This window comes from Astyanax mexicanus, chromosome 2, assembly GCF_023375975.1.
Source record: "Astyanax mexicanus isolate ESR-SI-001 chromosome 2, AstMex3_surface, whole genome shotgun sequence".
Lineage (NCBI taxonomy): Eukaryota > Metazoa > Chordata > Actinopteri > Characiformes > Acestrorhamphidae > Astyanax > Astyanax mexicanus.
Genome location: NC_064409.1, coordinates 50,870,706 through 50,890,740, shown reverse-complemented (window position 1 = coordinate 50,890,740; position 20,035 = coordinate 50,870,706). Strand labels below are relative to the sequence as shown.

Here is a 20,035-nt window from a genome sequence, read left to right as displayed (position 1 = left end):
AGATCACTAATCTCCCCCCGGGGATCAATAAAGTATCTATCCATCTATCTATCTATCTATCTATCTAATGGTAATCACAACAGCCTTGTAACAAATGGAAAATGCTTTTTTCCCTCCGTAGTAGCTAGAACTAAATTTCCCTCAAAAATACCAGAACTTTGTTCTTGAAGTGAAATGTTATTTTTTCTTCAGAAGTGGCCCTAAAAGTTGTACTACTATTTGGCCAATTTTTTTTGCGCAAATAAACCCACCCTCCACACACAGACTATTCCAAACAACTTTACAGCTGCTTATAAGACAAGTGATGGATATGTAGCCCCAGAAACAGCCCACAGCCCACATGCCACATGGAACCCATGTGACCAAAAACGTAAACCCTATGTCAAGAAGGTGTGGGTATATTGGCAGCAACCAATAGTATGGAAGTATCTTATCATCTAAGCGTCCTAAGACGTTCAAACTTGACGTGGTAATACGGACGTCAATGTAGGTGTAAAGATATATGAATACCATAACCCTACATCCAACAAAAAAGTGTTTTAGCAGAACACAATTGTAGAGATAGTTCTTTTTGGCTTTACTTTGTTGATAGGTTTCTATGAGTATATTTGTCTGGTTACATTGTCTGAGGGATTTTACAGGAATTCATAAAACATATATTCTGAGTAGAGATTTTTATTGGGGTGATTCTTCCATGATAACCTCTTATGGTTGGATATGTCTAGTTCTCATTTCTGGATAGGCTTCTATAAATAGATCCTTCTGGTTTACCCTCAGTTTCTATGGATCCCTTTGATGATTCATTCTGTGTTACAAAGGGTTGAGCTTTCTGATTATTGTTTATCAATGGGCTCCTAAAAATAGATATTTCCGGAACCCTTTGAAACCCTTGAAATGCTCCTATGAATCAAGCCTTTAGTAAAGGTTGTCCTTTACTGATGTTTATTTTTTGAGTTATCACTTATGATTTATGGATATTTATTGGGTTTAGATATCTATGATGTTTTCTTGATAGGCTGATTAGGCTCTTTAACTAAATGTGGCCATGTGGTAAGTTTATTTAATCAGAAACGTAATGCTAATAGAAGACATTCTTCACACACAAAGGACAGATAAGCAGAGGCAGAAATTAAAAGTGAAATGCAATTAGAGAATAAATGTAACTGTCTACAGCTCTAGTGAATCACCAACTGATGCTGTTCATCTAGCAGTTAAATGGTTTAATGCATTTCAAAGCCTTTCTTCAGTAAATCTAAGAAAATATATAGTGCTATGTCTGGCACTGGGGATGTAGCAATCATCAGTAGTACATAAGTAGTGCTTTAGATTACAGCCTCCACCGATCTTACACACTGCTTTTGGATAACTTTATGCCACTCCTGGTGCAAAAATACAAGCAGTTACGCTTGGTTTGATGGCTTGTGATCATCCATCTTCCTCTTAATTATATTCCAGTTTTTTTTATTTAGTAAAATCAAAGAAACCCATAATTTTTAAGTGGTCTCATTTTTTCCAGAGCTTTATGTTGAATATAAATTAATCATAGGTATATTTAAAGCTGAAGCTGAACAAATGTTTTTTGTTGGTTTCTTCTAGCCTGTGGGCATTTGTTTATTGATCACACTTCAGAACCTCAACAGATATGAGGAAATTCTTTTTACCTTGTTTATTATTTTAATGGTAAGTACACATTTCACATTTTAATGGTAAGTAACCTAGAAAGTTGGAATTAGGAATTACATCACATTCGAGCTAACTGCATTCCAGTTTAACTTTATTTAACAATTCTTTACTGTTATTTTTAGGGAAATCTAACCGAAACATGTCCCACTTTTTATGTCTTAAGTGATGATCACTGCTGGAAAAGTAACACAAACATTCACAAAGCCTCTATTTTTACTACTGTTGGTGTCTTGGATCCTGAACTTGAAGTTGCTGTGTCCCTCCCGACTTTTTGAGTAGGAAATGTGATGGGTGTGGAGATTTCAGTTGAAATTTCCCACTTGGATCCCATAGATTCCAATATTGAAGTTGAACAAATGAAATACAGGGTTACCGGACTCATTCTCTTTGAATGGAGCTGCTTATATAATTAAAAAAACATTTTTGTAACATGTTATTTTACTCGTTGACTGAACAGTGTTTTAGCATTCAGTTTTATTTATAAGTTCAGTGATATATTTAAACCCTAAATGGATCTAAACATACTAAATATTTCATACAAATTTATTTTAAAAAGGAAACAGATCAGGCAGAGCCATAGGAGTGATTGTCTCATAAAAAGATTTATTTTCTGCCTAAATGTACAAAGGCAAGTTACAATATTGTATAAAAAAAAAAGAAATGTGGCAATGTACACTTTACATACGACAACCCCAGGAAGAGAGTGAGGGAGAGAGAGGCAGAGGAAGAACAATACAGAGCTCAGAGACGAGGGGGGGAGAGGGAGAGCCAGGTTTACGAGAGAAATGCATCCAAACATAGAAATGAACAAAAGCTGTAAACATCTGTCTTTCAAGTACCAATGAGTGATAGTGAGCCACAGCTCTCAGACTGAGAGGGACAGGACAAAAACACTCAATGTGAGAACGGGAGAGGCCCAAATAGATCAGGAAGTAGAACCTGGGGGGCTGCGGGGGGTACGGGGGGGGGGGTAAGCACATTGCGTCCTCCCTTCAAGGACTGCATGGGGACCAGCCAGAGTAGCACCGTTTGAGACTAACAATAATGTCTGTAGTTATAGAACAAAAAACAAAACAAAAAGAGTGACTGTGTCTCACTGAGGATAAAATCTGAAAATGCTTAAAAAAAAGAAAATTAGAAACTTAGAACAAGCGCTTTTTTTTAAAAACTCCTCAATACAGAGGAAACCATGAACCATGTCACCAGACAGCACAACATTACTGATCATATGTTTAAAGAGAAAACAGTTAAGTGATATTAATTATTACTACTATTTATTTTAAATATCTGTCGCCATATTTTATCCAAGATGATTTAATGTTAAATCATCTCCTCATCCACTGGGTTTGATAGAACATTTTACAATGACATGCCAAAAGTCGTGGGACAGCAGAATGTAAAATTGATCATGAAGTGCTAACTCAGGGCACAACTTTGGAAGGCCGGAGGAGTTTGAGCAAGGTCTAGTAGTGAATGCCAGATAGATGGAACATAAAGTTTTTTTAATTTAGTGCGGGCGTTGATTCCTGGTTACCACCGACAGTTGACAGAACAGTGGATGGTAATAATATTGTGACTGGAGGTGTCGGACAAGAGCGCACCATGCAACCACACAAATGACTTTTGGCAGAAATCACATCAAAATTGCAGGAGAGGCCCCACATGTATATTCTTTAGGTCAGGAAAATGAAATATGGTCTAAGTTTTGAAACACGATACTGTAGAACCTGTCATGACTTTTGGCCTGTCAGTAAGTGTATTTCTCTGTGTGAATGGCTTGTTCTAAATAAACTAGACAGTAAGCTCTAATGTTCTTTTAGTGTTCAAAATGGGACTGAACCACTAAATATTATCAAAAACTAGTTTTTGTTAAAAATGTTCTGTCTGTATTCTGATTTCACTGTTTTTGTTGTGTAATGTCGTGCTTCAAAGGGTGCAGGTTGCAATAAAGAGCTATTAATGGTGAATTTGATTCATTACCTGGCATTTAACAGTAATCTGAGTAGAGCCGAAGTCAATCCCATTTCCATGATTCCTGTTGTTCTATCAGAGCAACTACCAATGACCTCGATTTATCGATTTATGTTAGTGAAGATCTGGACAATTATGTTATGATTTGATTCATGTTTTCCGTGAAACCGAAGTGTGACATGCTTGGAAAAGAAGTTGTGGGTTTGAGGTTTGAGGGAGGAAACGACACCCAAGTAAAGAGAAAAGTGGAGCAAGAGAAGAAGGGGAGGCAGGGAGAGGGGGGGAAATATATCACAACACTTCAATTATAAAGCCGTTACACCAGCTACATATTCATATTATATCAACAATAGTAGAAAAAAAAGGCTAACAGACAAAAAAAGGGGAAAAAAAGAGTAGGAAATTCCAATAGCATCCAACAACCTTTTTAAAATAATTCCTCTGTACAATATATACAGAAACCACATAGTGAGTGCATGTGGGAGCGAGAGAAGGGCAGCAAAAGAGGAAGTGAGGCAAACGTGCACAGCTTGCCTGACTCTCCGTGTTAATGTTTCTTTCTTTCTTTTTTTTTTCTTTTTCTTTCTAGTGCTATAGTACACCATGCAGATACACATGACAGAGTGGAAGGGAGAGGAAGCCGGGAGGACATCCGGAGATAGGAGGTCCAAAAGTGAACACCGAACAGCACATGTACTCCACTGTCAGGTATACAGTAACTCTACACATCAATGTATTCAGACTGGGATCCGACTACCGCGGTGGGCCACTCTTGGGCCTATGCAAGGGGGGGCACAAAAAAAGTCCCGTCGAGATCTTCTAACCATAGAAACTCTCTTCGTGCTTTTGTATATGCACTTACCCCACGGCTTAAACTCTGATCCATGCAGTTTGGCATGAGACTCTTAATCATCAGCAGCAGCAGCATGTTGAAGAAAAATAGCATGGGCATGTATGTGTGTATGTGTGTACATTTGCGAGTGTGTGTGTCACAGTTTGTGACCAGGCAACCTCGGACACATACATGCACACATTCATACATACATACACCCCACCTCACACAGACAGGATGACTGTCTCCCTGACTGTCACAGTTACAGAAGCTGAGGCCTGGGAACAGCTCCTCCTGGAGTACACACACCCTTACAGACGTTCAGCTTCCCAGCAACGGCTGCTTAGTGGTGTTGGTAGTACTGCCACAAAAAAAGGCACTACTACTACTACTCCAGTCCAGCCTACAAGCAGTACATACATACACACACGTCACACACTCCACACATCCCTGTCGTCCTTCCTTAGAGAAGTCCTTAGAGAAGTCCTTTGCAGCATGTTTGAGCACCCTTCCAAAGCAGCCTATCATTAGTAGTCCCATTGAAGATCCAAACTACAGGTGCAGGAGAAATGTGTGGAACCCCTCAGTAACGACCACTTGACCGTTACGCTGCTACTTGTGTACGCCAGCCAGTGCAACGTTCCATACGCATGAGCTATGAGCTGTTGATGGAATCACAACAACGAGAGACACAATGAGGTTTGCTCTAGTCTCCTTCAAAGAAAACAAAACAAAAAAAATACAAGAAAGGCATCCTACCAACATCAGGATGTACGATTACAGGCCGATTGCAGGAAGTTGGAAGTGTGTTTCGAATGCCTTCAACAAAGCATATATATATACTATGAGCTCAAGTAAGTGGATGTAAAATGAACTGAAATCGTAACAGGAACTCTAGCTGCTCCCCTGAATCTGAACTAACTGAGTGAGAGAGAGAGTCAGAGAGAGAGAAAGTGAGAGAGAGATGGGCATCATCAGCTTGCATAGAGTCCAGAGTGTGTGTATATGTGTGTTTGTGTGTGTTTAAAGAGAAAGGAGACACATGAAGAAGATTCAAGATTCTGTGACTCTTAGCCTTTTCGAAGAATCCAAAGCAATCCAGAAAAAAAAAAGAAAAAGAAAAAGAAAGTATCCACCAGTACGTGTAATCCTTACGGCAGGCATTTCACAGGAGCAGCTCTGCGAAGTCTGCAAAGTTCTCGCCGAAGCACAAAGCAATGTAGTGACATGACAATGAGTATCCATACTGTCCATCATTTTCCTCCGTTCTCATCAAACCAAGGTTTTCTAATAGCTAGCACTTGTATCATTTGTAGTCTCTGCAGACAGGCCCCGTCTCCTCTCTCTCGAGTACATATCCTGTGGCGCAGCACCGAGCGGCCAGGTGGTCTTACTGAGTGCTTTCAGGGGGGGCTGGCGAGCCAGGGGGGATCAGCATCCACCATCCATCCATCTCCAGTGACGGGGAACGGCGGGGAAAAACACCGGGATATCCGGGAAGAACAACCAAAAATTTCAGGAACACCATTGAACTGATGTCATAAACTGCACACACTTTTCCTCATGTGATCTAATCACATGGCTGCAGGCAAGCTTGAGGTCCACAAGTCACCTTTTCCCTGCTGGAGAAAAGAAGAAGGGAATAGTCTTCACGTCATGTGTGCCTGCAAGAAAAACAGAAACAGATGAAACACATGATGTAAGAAGGGAATAAGAAGGAATACAACCACTAGAGGGCAGCAAAGACTGCACAGTATTACTGAGAACATATTCATAAGATATTCTCATGCTGTTTTGATTCTACACGGTGAGGTAACAAACATATGTTTGTGCTTGAAGCTATTAGAGAAGAATGTCTTACCATTCTCACCTCCGTGCTGGGGGGTAGAGTGAAGGGGCAGAGGCTTGCTGACTGGCAACAATGGCTGATGATGAGAGACCTATATAAAAAAAAATTGAATCAGGAATCAAGTTTGACAATTCACAACTGCACTGTAAAATCAACACTTAAAATGGTTCTCCCTAAGAACTATGCGGACGGGATTCGTTTTTCAGGGGGTCTTTGGGGGGTGGGGGGGGGTGCTCTTTGATTTCATTCCCATCTGGAACGACCATGCATGTGTTTTTCTCAGACATCCTCTGAGAAAATTACAGGCTGAATCACCTACTGTTTTTCGCTGAACTCTGTGGTCGTCTGGTAATTTTACTCCCGTCCGGACTCACCTCACATTTAATAAAATAGCTATTTGTCCACTGCCACCCACTTTGGGTGTGTGTTTAGGCTTTAATGTATTTTTTAAGTTAGCTAAACCAAAAAATATTGAATTGCACTATACCTTTTATACATTTCTTGTTAAAAAATTGTGGTTGAACCCTAACTGTGGCCAAGCCAACTACTCTGCACATGCTCATTTTGACTCTTCAGTTGAACAGCCATGACAGTCTGTCATGACTACCCACCAAGTTTCATTCCTAGTGAATGCAATAATTTTTTTGACATTGTTGATGTGGTGTTGCTGCAGTTGGTCTGCAGGTTTAGGTTCAGCAACAGTATGTGCTGAAAGAATGAGGTCAGCTGACTACCTGAATATACTGAATATAGACCAGGTTATTCCATCAATGGAATTTTTCTTCCTAGATGATACAGGGAATGTTCCAAGATGATAATTCCAGGATTCATGGGGCTGGAATTGTGAAAGAGTGATTCAGAGAGCATGAGATCATTTTCACACATGGATTGTTCACCACAGAGTCCAGACCTTAACCTCACTGAGAATCTTTGGGATGTGCTGGAGAAGACTTGGTGCAGCGGTCAGAATCTACCATCATCAATGCTACTGCAAGATCTTGGTAAAAAATTAATGCAACACTGGACTGAAGTACAATGCCACAGTAAGTGTGTCGCAATCAAAGCTAAAGGTGGTCCAACCAGACCAGGCAGTGTATAATATGTATGCATGTATAACAGGCAATACTATGGTTCAGTTTTCAATGTTAAAGTATGACTGTGGTTTAAAGGAGAACCAGCAGCACTGAGTATGTATTATAGCGCTTCTGTTCAACAGCAGATGGTTGGTTCACTCACCTGTGGCGTAAGACAAATCATACTGTCCAGAGAGTAGAGGGTACCCCAGGTGGTGATGGGAAGGCATAATTCTCTGCGAAGGTGAGGACCGCGGTCGGTCACCTTCTCGTTCTCTGTCACTTCCACTCCGCTCTCTCTCATGGGATGTCTTCTCACCCACTGTGGGCGATTTGCTCTTGTACTGGCTGGCATGCTGATGCAAGATGTCCAGGGCTTTAGAGTCAGACGCAGACTTGCCAGTCACTGTGGGACTGGCGCGGGCCTTCTCACCTTCCTCTCCCGGAGGAATCTTATTCCCATACGGTGAAAAGGAGTAGCCTGCTGACAGGTAGGACCCTGGAGAGAACATCCAAAATAAACATGGTTTAAATGCCAGTGGCATACTCACTGACATAGCTAAAGTAATGAGGAAGCAACTAGTATATTGTTTACCAGTATGTTGTTTAGTGTTCTGCATTACATGTGGATGTGATGGATTTACACAGACAAATCCTGCCAGATGCTGCTAGTGGCGTAATTACAACCCAGTGCTACCCGGGGTTAGCAGCAAGCTACAGGCTGATAACACTCATCTCCGATGGCAAAAAAGGTAGCGCTTAGCACGGTTAGTGGCTAATTCTAATACTGCTTCAGTCTCAAGTGTTGGTGCTGGAGAACTAAACTATAACGCTGTACTTCAGCGGAGTGGCTTTACTGCTCTTTACAACCTGCCTGGTAAAATACATACAAGTAATTACAGAATATAAATGCCCTGCATTAAAGTAACAAATAATTTATAATTTATTAATTCCCCTTATAATCATCTCACCTGGGTAGTTTTGCATCATGACTGAAGGCATTCCTCGGTATCCTGGGTGACTGGGGTCATACCCCTGGCCATAAGGGTATCCATGCATGTAGGGCATGTAGGACTGGTGTTGAGGCAGAGCTGAGGGGAACTGCATATGGGCTCTGGGGTCTTTACTGACTCCCCTATGCTCCTCAGATGCTGCTGATGTCCGTGGCTCAGCCCCCTCTTTCATTTCTTCCTTAGGAGGAGCGTCTTTGGGACGAGGCCTTTCCTCTTTGCCCTTCCTATCTCGCTCCCTCTCTCGCTCTCGTTCCCTCTCTCGTTCTCTGTCCCTGTCCCGATCCCTGTCTCGCTCTCTGTCACGCTCTCGCTCCCTTTCTCGCTCTCGTTCGTCCTTCCACCTCTCCTCGTCGATCTGCTTTTGGGCTTCAGGGTACTTGCTGGGGTAAACGTAGGGCCACAGCCGAGAATCAGGTTCCTGGAAGAGAAGAATACTTAACCTTACAGTTTATACTGGAAAAGGGACACATGGTAAAGAAATGTTCTGCAGAGAGGGGAGGGGAGGGTTGTTTTCGGCAGCTGCTAAATGTAACTAATAAAGTAATTTGTAATGTAACTTAGTTACTTTTAAAATCAAGTAAGTTGCTAAGTTACTTTTTAAAGGCGTAATCAAAAATCAGATATCAGATACTTTTTCAATGTAACTAAAGGTGTCACCATCACTGGCATCACATCATATTGTTTAATTTTCAAGGGAATAAAAACATCTACTATTAATTTTTCATATTGGCTGCATATTTAGTTGAGGTAAAGCTTAAGCTGTACAGAATGTTATAGTTAAATTTTAATATTAACATAATTTAAATATTTGTAGTAAATCAAAAGTAATCTTTGAAACAGAGCTCACAACAGGTCAACAAAAGTCTGCAACTTTAGGTCAACCACGGTTTTATCAAATGCCAGTTTATGCTAAAATTGACCACCCTTTTATGCAGCTTGCCTGGGTGGGAGGATAGATGTATAAAGTATTAAATATTTAAATGAGTGGTCAATATAAATACACTATTTGATAAACAAATTGTGTGCAAAATAGGGTGTTCTAACCTGTCTGTACATGTACATGGCTTGCTCCATGGCGGACGGTCTTCCAGACTCTATACTGGACTTCTGTTCCTCTTTGCCGTGGTGTCCTTCACTTAGCTTCATCTTCAGCCCTTCTGACTGCTGGCCTAGTGGCTTTCCATCTTCACCCTTTGGGATGATGACGGATTTGGCCGGCTCTGAGGCTGGGTCTTTGGGCTTGGTCTGAGGCAGGGGCTTCCCAAGGTCGGACAGGCTTGGAGCTTTGGACAAGGTTGGGGGAACTGATGCTTTTTGCTTCCACTCCTCTGACTTCATGGAGGCTTCTCTGTCTTTCTGAACAGCCTCGGATTTCTTCTCTGCTGCTCGGTGCTGCTCAGCAGCCTGCCGCTGCCGCTCCTCGCACTGTTGCCTGTAAGCTGAGCTAGTGTTTAGCAAGTGATTATGATAAGCCTGGTCTGGTGAATAGCCGTAAGGGGGCACGTAGGCGTATTGATTGTAATACAGTGGCTGCATATACATATTGGAGCGTTGCTGGATGACTGATGGCTGCTGTTGCTGCTGCTGCTGCTGTGGTTGCTGCTGCTGACTAGAAGTGCTAATGTCTGGTTTGCGATCTTCAGACTGTTCTGTTTTACCTTTCTCTTCTATTACTTCTGGCTCCTCTTCTTTCTTCACCTTTACGGGGCCGTCTTGCAATGGTAGGCCAGTAGTTGAGACTCCTGGGCTGGGGTTAGGGTTGGCGTAATTGGGGGAATAGTATGTCTCATAGTTGGGGTAGAATGGAGATTCCTTGTTGGGGGGTTGAGTTGGAAATAGAGCCTTTTTGGCTCCTTCCCTGGTTGCCTGATCCTCAGATTTCACCTTTACACCTTCCACTTTACCCTCGCCATCTTCTCCCGCATCAGAGATGTCCGAATAGGCTGGACTGTTGGTTTTTACTGAAGAGTTATCTGCTCCATTTTGGGTTACCACATGGAGAGGGGTTAGAGGTTGGGCCATTCCACCACTGTCTATCCGGCTGGCGACGCCAATGGAGGGACTGGGAGCATTGTCGGTAAAGCTGTAGATTTTGTCAGCTTCAGCCTTGATACTGGCTAAGCGACTCTGGTGAGGGTCTGTTGAACCGTTGAGCAGGCCATCACTTTTACTCCCAGGGTCTGAGGATTCTGAGTAAGGACTTTTTCCTTCCTCTGACCTCCCTCCCTTCCCAGGGGCTTTCGGGCTATCACTCTCCTTTCCACCCTCCTTCTTTTTCTTGTCCTTTTTCTTCTTGTCCTTAGAACCACTTAAGGCTGGGTTCATAGAAGGGTCACCCATGACTACAGGCTTAGGCTGGATGGCTTTCAGCTGGGGGCTTTTGGGAATAGACTGCACCACTGTGCTCACACCCATGGAGGAGCTTGCATTAGGAGCAGGGAAGCTTGACGCTTGTAAGCCATAGAGTTGTTGAGGTGGCATTGAAGGTACAACAGGTCGTCCAGTTTTCACACCCTTCTGAGAGAGCTTATCTGCTTTGGAGCCACTACCAGACTTCTTGGCCTTGTCTAGGCTTTTCTTATCATCAAGGCCATCATTGCTAGTCTCATCTGTAAGACATGGACCCTCTTCACAGCCGTCTAAGTGCACTCCAGAATCATGGTCAGCCTCTGCTTTCTTTTTGGACTGTTTAGAGGCGTACTTGCCTGAAGAAGGCTCTGGACTCTGGGCATCAAACCCTCTGCCTTTTGGGGTAACGGATCGAGCCGGAGAGACGCAGCCTTTTTGGGAAATGGAGGCCCCATTGCAGTTGCCTGGTTCCGGATGTAGAGTAGAATCCTCCCCATATTCACTGTCACCATCCATGTCCAGTTTAATGTCGTCATCGTTGTGGGCACGAGCCTGATGGTACTTCAGGCCGTTGATGTGCTTGTATTTCTTGTTGCAGTTAGGATGGGGGCAGTCGATGAGGACAGGAGAGGGGCAAGTGCGGTCTAGGGTAGGAGGCAGAGCCTCGGCTTTGATTGTGGGGATGGGAAGCACAGCGTGAGGCATTCCGCTGTTGGAGTTTGTGCGCATGCGCTTGCTACCTTTTGTGTCCTCAGAGCTGGAATTAGGCTCCATGTCTGAGGCAGGTTTGCTCTTGCGTTTGTTCACAGATGAGGGACTGGCCTTGACGTCTTCAGTGTTGCTGTTGGGTGGCGTGCGGCGTTCAGAAGAGTTCTGACTGCCCCGTCGCCCCTTGCTGTTCGATGCTGCTCGGGTTTTGCTGCTGTTGCTCCCTTTATTATCAGAGGAGTTGCTATTCTCATTTACAGGAGTGTTGCTGTTGGGTCTCATTCGTTTTCCCCGACCTCGTCCGTTTCTCATCTCCAAATCACTTGTGGGTGACTCACAAAACCTGGAGGTAAGGAAAGAAGGAAACATAAATAATCAGTTTGCAGTGCAAATCAGGTGATTGTATCTTAAATCTGAATTATTTTAGGTTGTTCACAGCATTTTTTAATGCTGTGAACAACCTAAAATAATTAATCTTTATATCAACCATTGTCTGAACAGTTTGAAGTGTGTAACGTATGTGCATGTGCAAAAGAGCAAGGTTTCACGTGAAGTTTCGGTTTCAGCCTTTCCAGAATTAAAGGAGCAATACAGCATTTAAGCTCGCTGTAAATAAGGCTGTAAATAGGGCTGTTAATAGGGCACTGTAAATATTTAGCCATGGCCATTCAAACTTCGATTTAAAGATTTTTTTTTTCCCTTGGCATCTCTAATATAATTAAAAACGCAGAATGGTTGGGACATGAACCTTCTAATATTAATAGAGAAGAGACTATCCCACCACCGTATCCCTACCTCACTACTACTGTCCATTTTCCCTTCTACTCATACTCTTTTTTCCCCTTCTCCTTGACATACAAATTGCATGAATTGAATTGAATGAATGGTTGCACTGACAGACCTGCATTGCAAATCAGACGTGAGCAGATGTCAGTACCACATATTGAAAAAGTGACCCAAATCGGAATTAAAAATGTCAGGTATTGCATTTTTAGCTGTTCACACTGCAACACAAACGACAAAGCTCACACATTTCACATATAATGAAAAGGATCCATATTTGGGCCACATTTATCTGCTTTGGGAACATACTGATCCCTCAGTCATTAATCAAACCAATTGTGGTGTGGACAAATTAACACAAAACAGCTGATTTGTTAGAGTGCAAGTCCTTCAGGGTACACTGAATCCTCTGCCTAAAGTCTTACACACTTATCTACACCCCTCTCAGGACACTAACAGTGCCAGAAAGACACTCAGATGAGTGATGGCCTCTCTTGAATCATGCCCCTCCATTCTGATTCCATAAGTGCCTCTCCGGCAGCCCCGAGAGAGACGTGCTGTGGGTTTTTATCCTCTTGTTATCCCTGATCTCGACAGCGGCGCTTGTTCTGACGGATGGCGCGCAGCAGCACAGTCCTGCAGGATTAGGCCAGGGTGACCTGGCTGCTGATTAGATATGTGGTGATAACATCCTCTAACAGACAGGGCATGAGCTTAGGGGGGTACGAGAAGCCAGAGAGCTCAATCAAAGAACAGGTCACACCCCTGTTACCGGCTAAGGCATAAAACAATGTAGTGCGGGCAAAGCTCTGTAGCGCTGCTGAATCCGAACCACCGGAAAATACTGTTAGCTAGGCTGAGCACGTTCAATGCGGCGGCGGCATGCAAAATACAAAGCTGGAAGAAAGCAGCCAGCATTTGAATCTGTGCCCAGTTCTGCATGTAAAAATATGCATATCATATGCACAGTCTTGCCAGCCATACTGCTAACATATTAGTTTAATCATAGCGCTGGATGTAGCGTGAAATGCCTTTCGTTATCACACCTGCCATACAGCGGAAGCACAGCATGAGGAGCACACTGAGCTGACTGAATTCTACAGGAACAAGCACAACTCTACACTACACACTCGTTTATAAAATCCCAAAGAGCTCTCCAAAGACCACAGTTACAGTATATTCATATTGTTTGCCTTCAGCCTCCTGTAGGCTTCAGATAACAAGTTCTACAGCAATGCAGTCTCTCCCAAAGTGGCCTAAATATACAACACAGCTTACCCTTGAGGTCATGCTCCTCAATGTATACATTATACACATACACATCTGGCCGGAGAAAAAAGTCTCCACCTGGATTTAAGTAAATGATGTGGGGTTGATGCTGCAGTTGGTCAGGTTTAGGTTCAGCAACAGTATGTGCTGAAAGAATGAGGCCAGCTGACTACCTGAATATACTGAATCTAGACAAGGTTCTTGGATCCATTTTTTAATGGATATTGACAGGATGTTAGAATTCATGGGGCTGGAATTGTGAAAGAGTGGTTCAGGGAGCATGAGATCATCATTTTCACACACAAATTGTTCACCACAGAGTCCAGATCTAAACCTCATTGAGAATCTTTGGGATGTGCTAGAGAAGACTTTATGCAGTGGTCAGACTCTACCATACATTAGTGCAAGATCTTGGTGAAAAATTAATGCAACACTGGACTGAAATAAATCTTGTGACACTGCAGAAGCTTACTGAAACAATGCCACAGTGAATGCGTGCTGCAATCAAAGATAATGGCAGTCCAACCAAACATTAGAGTGTGTGACTTTTTCCAGGCAGTCTTTATGGATAGCACAGCTATTATAATTTGATTGCATTCAAAAACAAAAACGTTACTGAAGTCAGAAAGTTGGATGATCACCACCTGTGTGTGTTAGTGCTACGTGGCCCTTTAAATGGAGATTAGTCAGAGGCACACTCAAAACAGAGAGCTATGAGAATCACTGGCAAGATGGCAACACAAGCAACCAAACAAACCCAAAAAATGTAGCATTTTCTTTGTAAAAAATGATGAGGACTACTATATTAACGTAGCTTAATTTGTAATGTCTGTTATTTAGGCAATTTTCTTCATAACAGACAGAGTTTACCCATACTTTTGCTATGTTGGATGATCCAACACCTCCCATCCTCTCAATCTCCCAAGTCACATACATATAGTAACACACTATAATTCTGTAAGCAAGACAGTTTATTGTGATTGAGTAATTAAATGTAAGGGATAGCATATATAAACTAATCGATACTGTGGTTTTGAAAATCAATACACTACAAAAAAACTAAATGTTGTGATACTTTGATATATTGATTATATTCATACACCCCTACAACCCTTCCCAATAATACTGGATAGAGCATCATCAGTTCAGAGAACACTGCTCTAACGCTCAATGCAGACCATTAGGCATGGTGCCAATAGATTCATGTTTATCTGGTTTAGAGAGTCATACTGGCTACTGTCAATACTTTTCTTCGGGGACTAGACAAGCTATGTATGTGTGTGTGTGTGTGTGTGTGTTTGTGTGTGTGTGTGTATCTATGTCAGCAATGAGTTCAAAATAAAGTAGCTGAATACATTCATGAGAAGTGGTGTCCACAAACATTTGAATAACTAAAGTGTACACATATAAAATCCTTAACATACAGCTATAAAGCCTCAGACAAAGTATAATGTGGATGAAATTTAAACATGCAAGTCACCAGCACCTAAAAGACACAGGACTACGCAGTGGCTCCCTAACATATGCTGAAAGCTTCAGGTTTGATGCCTTGGATCGATGAAGAGGAGGAAGAAAAGAAAAATCAATTCCTCCCTGATGTTGCCTTTCAAAAGCACAATGTCAGCATGAGAGGAGCTCTGAGATATTCCCCTCAGCTATATCACTCATAATGACTGGACTGATACACAGGTACAGTTATTTGTTGCTATTTTCAATTCTTGTTTTAAAATCTAAAATGGCTCATAAACAAACATGTGATCAGTTACAAATTTTGTAATTGCATTTTCTGTGTGCAAACATGACTAGTTATATAACATCCTGCATTTATGACACTTTAGTGTGTTTAGTGTGTATTATTGCTATTTTGTCATCATAATGATTTGTCATATTTTTCTATGCTGAAATAATATGAACGCTGTCTTTCTTACCGTGGAGGAGCCCAGTCGTGCGGAGTGCAGTCCAGAAGCGTGCCCACGTAGGTTTTATTCCTCCAAGTGACATTCACTACCAGCATACCTATAAAACACAAAGAGATAAAGAAGTTGTATTGAGATACATCAGAAAGACTCAAGATTATTTCAAAATGAACATATTTTCTACAGTTTGCAAACAAGTGAGACTCAAGTCAAATTCATTTACATAATGATTTACAAAAAAAATTGACAAAAGAAACAAAACAATAAGGCCCAATCCCATTTCACCCCTTGTCCTGATTCTTGTTACTCTGGAGGGGTAGGATAGGGGTAGTGTTAGGGCTGCATGTTCCTTTAAATGAAGATTTTTAAGAGGCAGAACTCAAAACATAGGGCTGAGAATCACTAAAAAGATTGAGACACAAGCAACCAAAGGAACCAAAAATTACTCAAAAGAAACTACAAATTTGAGTTCCTTGTTAAAAACTAAAATAACCATTATATTACCATACTTTAATGTGTAGTGTCAACGTTTTTGGGCATTTTCTTCATAACAAGCATAAAATAAATGGTAGTAGCTTTTTTGTAGGAGTAGTTTGTCTCATTAGCTAGCTAACTAACTTAAATGGTGCCTCAGACAGCAGAGGCTGCAGAATTTAAAATGGATTTCATAAAACTTCATTTCAGCTCCAGATCACATAATAATTTAGGAATGGACAATGCCACTCCTGGTGCAAAAATTCAAGCAGTTCAGCTTGGTTTGCTGGATTGTGATCATCCATCGTCCTCTTGATTATATTCCAGAGGTTTTCAATTTAGTAAAATTAAAGAAACTCATCATTTTTAAGTGGTCTCTTATTTTTTTCCCAGAGCTGTATATTGATATTGAATTATTGTTCAGCCCTACAAGTAAGCATTACAACAATATTACCCTGCATTTGGGATGCGAGTCAAACTCATTTCTCACTCAGCATTGAGCTGTTTCAAATGCGCAGCAGCAGAAAAAACAGGCAGCTTTTAGTGTGTGCGCGCGAGTGAGAGAACGAGTGTGACAGAGTGAGAGAACGAGCGAGAGAATGCATTATTTCCTTGGTCTGCATACGTCCTTCACCTGACATTGCTGCTGCGGTGAAAAAGCCCTGTATTTTTGGAGTCAGGCGAGAAATAGCTGAGGCATGTAGAAGAGTTTCTTCACTGGCGAGTGCTTCAGTCTGTTGACTACAATTTATCTCTCCAGTGATTCGAGCGTCACGTGACCCACACCACTGCTGCACAAAGCACCGGAGAGCGAGTGCTACGGCGAGACCGAGATTGAGAAAGAAGAGAGAACGGGGAACAGATAGGCGTGAATGAGAACGAGGAGAACGAGTCGACGGAGGGGCAGAAGAGAGGTGGAGGGGAAATGGATGTTTAACTGAGCATAGCTAACACAAGGTGGCAGCAGCCATCACTTCTGGAGCCTGGTTCCTGAAGATCCTATCAGTCATATTGTATAGAGCTCTGTGTTTCAGGGGATTCCACTTCTTACTCAACCACCAGCAGCTGACCTCCCTCACAGTCCCACTGCAATTCCTGCAGCCTGCTTCAGCATTCCTATCTGCTGTATGTCACTGGCCAAGCGAGGAGCAGGAGATAAATGATTGGATGTAGTAAAGGTGCTATTCAAAACACGCTTATCAAAAAGCACCAGACTACACAATCCCCCGGCTCTCACAAGCAGCCAAGCAAACCGCTCAGTGTTCTGTCCCGCCTTTCACGCCATGTTTCCCTGACAACCAGAACCCAGTCTTCTTCTCTCTCTCTCACACAAGTGGGGAAAACTGAACAGATCATTTGAATGAGGGACCCGGATGGACGGCATTGTTACTCTGCCTGCTGTTTGACTGACACATACCAACACAACCTATTACATAGGCTTTATTCCTGCAAGTGACATTCACTCAGCATTCCTATAAAAACACGAAGAAACAGAAAAAATAAATAACCAGCTTTCTAATATATTAAATATCCATATATTCAAATTTATACAAGATTAAAAAATATCACCATATCGCCTCATGCTATGCAGGTGACAATGAATGCGATTGTGAACAAAATGTTTTTGAAGGGATGAATCTCAACAGAAGGGTCTGAGCTATACTGCCCTAAAACAATATCACAATATTTCAGGGTGTTTTTATGATATTCTTGGCATTTGCATTTTTTACATTTATTTTTATAACATACTACTGAAAAAAAAATTGTATAAATAGAATTCCTAAATTATTAGAAACTAACAAAAACTATTTCACAAACAGGAAATTACCAAGACCCTGATTTGGTATAAAAACAATAATGTAACAAAAGTAATCTACCACAAAACTTAAGTGTAGCAAAGTTAGTGCATGCTAACTGCAAACAAACAATTGAAAGAAGTACAGAAATTAACCATATCATACTGTACACAATAATATTGCCTACATTTTTTTTTATCTTAGTAACGCAAAATATATGTTATATCGCAATGTTTTTTTCAGGAACAGATGGGCCAACAACTTTTTGGGCTGTTTGTAGCAAAAGGAAAATTTACACTGCACTTATTTTTATTAAATATATACTAAAAAGATTATACTTATCCATTATATAATTTATTTTACTTTAATCCTGGATTTATGGAGTGCATTATTAATATCATAACATGTTGGATCATTGACGTCTGTTTCAATGTGATAAAAAATCTCAATTGGGGTGTGTCATTTCATATTGTATGCAATAATATTGCCAAATAAAACATACTGTAATGTAAATTGTTATTTCTTTAAATTCAATGTTTTGTCCTATTGCCAAAAATATAATTATCGCAAAAATACCTTGAAATATTGTGATATTATTTTAGAGCCATATTGCCCACTCTTATTGAGATTATTATTATTATTAAATCGAAACCCCCTGTGTTATGATACGCATCATATCGCCACATTCTTGTCAACACACAGCCCTATCTATAAACATCATTCTGCTGCTTCTTTCTGCTTCTGTGACACGAGTGGGGCAAATTGAACAGATCACTTGAATCCGTCACCTGGAAGGACATCACTGTTACACCGCCTGCTGTGAGGACGGTTCACCCATACTGAGAGAAGCCATATTCCATCTGCAAACAATTAGCATGACATCAGATGTTGTTGGAACGGTAATTGTTAGTCCTGAAATTAGACCCAGGACCACCAACTGGGCAAGGTGAAAGAAAAACTGAGCGAGCTGCCAGTTCAATTTTAGTCCCTAAAGCTTAGTGTTATTTCCAATGGCACACCACCCGTGAGCTGGAACCTTATGCCTCATAAAAGAACCCGGAGTCTCGGCCAAGGCATTTCAGTCCGAGTCTTTTTCAGAGCCCATTAAAAACAGCTCAAACAGTCCAGCAGTACCAGCGCTGCACATGCCCTTCCAGAAGCGATACGGACTGCTACAGGTGGGTACATCAGGGCATGAACCAGCTCGCTCAGAGATGCCTTTCGGCTGAGCCGTCAAATGTGCAAGTGAACACGTCCCCCAAATAGCCTCCCCCGACCATGACCTCTGCGTGTCAGCCGGGCCCTGAGGAGTAACCAGAGCATGAGTCATGGAGTTTGAGGCGACATGTGCTCCTCAGCACAGGACAGCAGTCTACAGCGGTCTAATTCACTCTTCATAGGCCAACAGGGAGTGCAGCAGCCTTCTCGGCTTTCACGCCAATAAGAACCACCCTATCTCCCTTTCATACACACACACACACACACACTCTCTCTCTCTCTCTCTCTCTCTTTCGGTTATCCTTGCTGTGGAGAGCAAAGGCTTTGCTAAGGCTTTGGGCTTGGAGTGCTTCTTCCACCGTACTGTGTGTGTATATATATATATATATATATATATAATACCTCACCTCTGGCTTCAATTTCCACAGCAAACAGTGCTGAAAAGACCTGGAACTCTCGACAAGCTCAAACCAGCTGTGCTCCAATGGCTGACGTCTAACCAAACCACCTTCCCACCCACACACATAGTCCCTGGTCTTGGTACCATCATGTTGAAAACAGCTCAGTTTAAATGAACAATGCAAAGATTACCAACATTTACCAAAGGGTGTGTTTTCTGTATCCGAGAGAGCACGGTCAGCGAGTTTGTTCAAGTGTAAACGCTGTTTCAGGGCTGGGAGCTCTAGTCTAGGCTTCACTTTTAGGCCACGTCCATACGAATCCGTATTCTTACAAATATTTTTCTGAACAGGCTAAGCTAATGTAAACAATAAGCAGATGTGCGCAGACTCGCTGTGTGACGTCAGTGTTTTCAGAAAGCTTAGTTTTCCCCGTCCACACGGCTCCTCTGGTAGCGGAGTTATATCTGCCTTGGAAGGCGTTTTTGAAAAGCGCAAAAGACACAAATGGCTAAAATAACAAAAAAGACGCAGAGCTTTCAGACCTCATATTCATAAAGATTTAAGAGTTGAAAATATTATACTGGAATAACCATGGTTTTTAATCACACTTTTCATGCATCTTGGCATGGTCTGCTCCACCAGTCTTACACACTGATTTTGGATAACTTTATGCCACTGGTGCATAAAGTTGGTGCAAAAA

At 41.8% G+C, this 20,035-nt stretch overlaps 1 protein-coding gene across 2 annotated transcripts in view; it reads right to left on the bottom strand.

The window, feature by feature from the left end:
• Positions 1-2,266: 2,266 nt before the first annotated feature.
• Positions 2,267-20,035, bottom strand: part of znf609a (zinc finger protein 609a) — a 185,003-nt gene continuing 167,234 nt past the window's right edge. Inside the window, exons 4-9 of one of the 2 annotated variants that reach the window (XM_049474499.1) lie at positions 15,459-15,546; positions 9,466-11,821; positions 8,380-8,839; positions 7,572-7,907; positions 6,357-6,426; positions 2,267-6,150 (exon numbers count right to left, since the gene is read on the bottom strand). In XM_049474499.1, the coding sequence (XP_049330456.1) occupies positions 6,141-6,150; positions 6,357-6,426; positions 7,572-7,907; positions 8,380-8,839; positions 9,466-11,821; positions 15,459-15,546 (3,320 nt within the window). In that variant the 3' untranslated portion in view covers positions 2,267-6,140. Of the gene's footprint in view, positions 6,151-6,347; positions 6,427-7,571; positions 7,908-8,379; positions 8,840-9,465; positions 11,822-15,458; positions 15,547-20,035 lie in introns of both variants that reach the window. The other variant, XM_049474500.1, reaches the window with a different exon arrangement.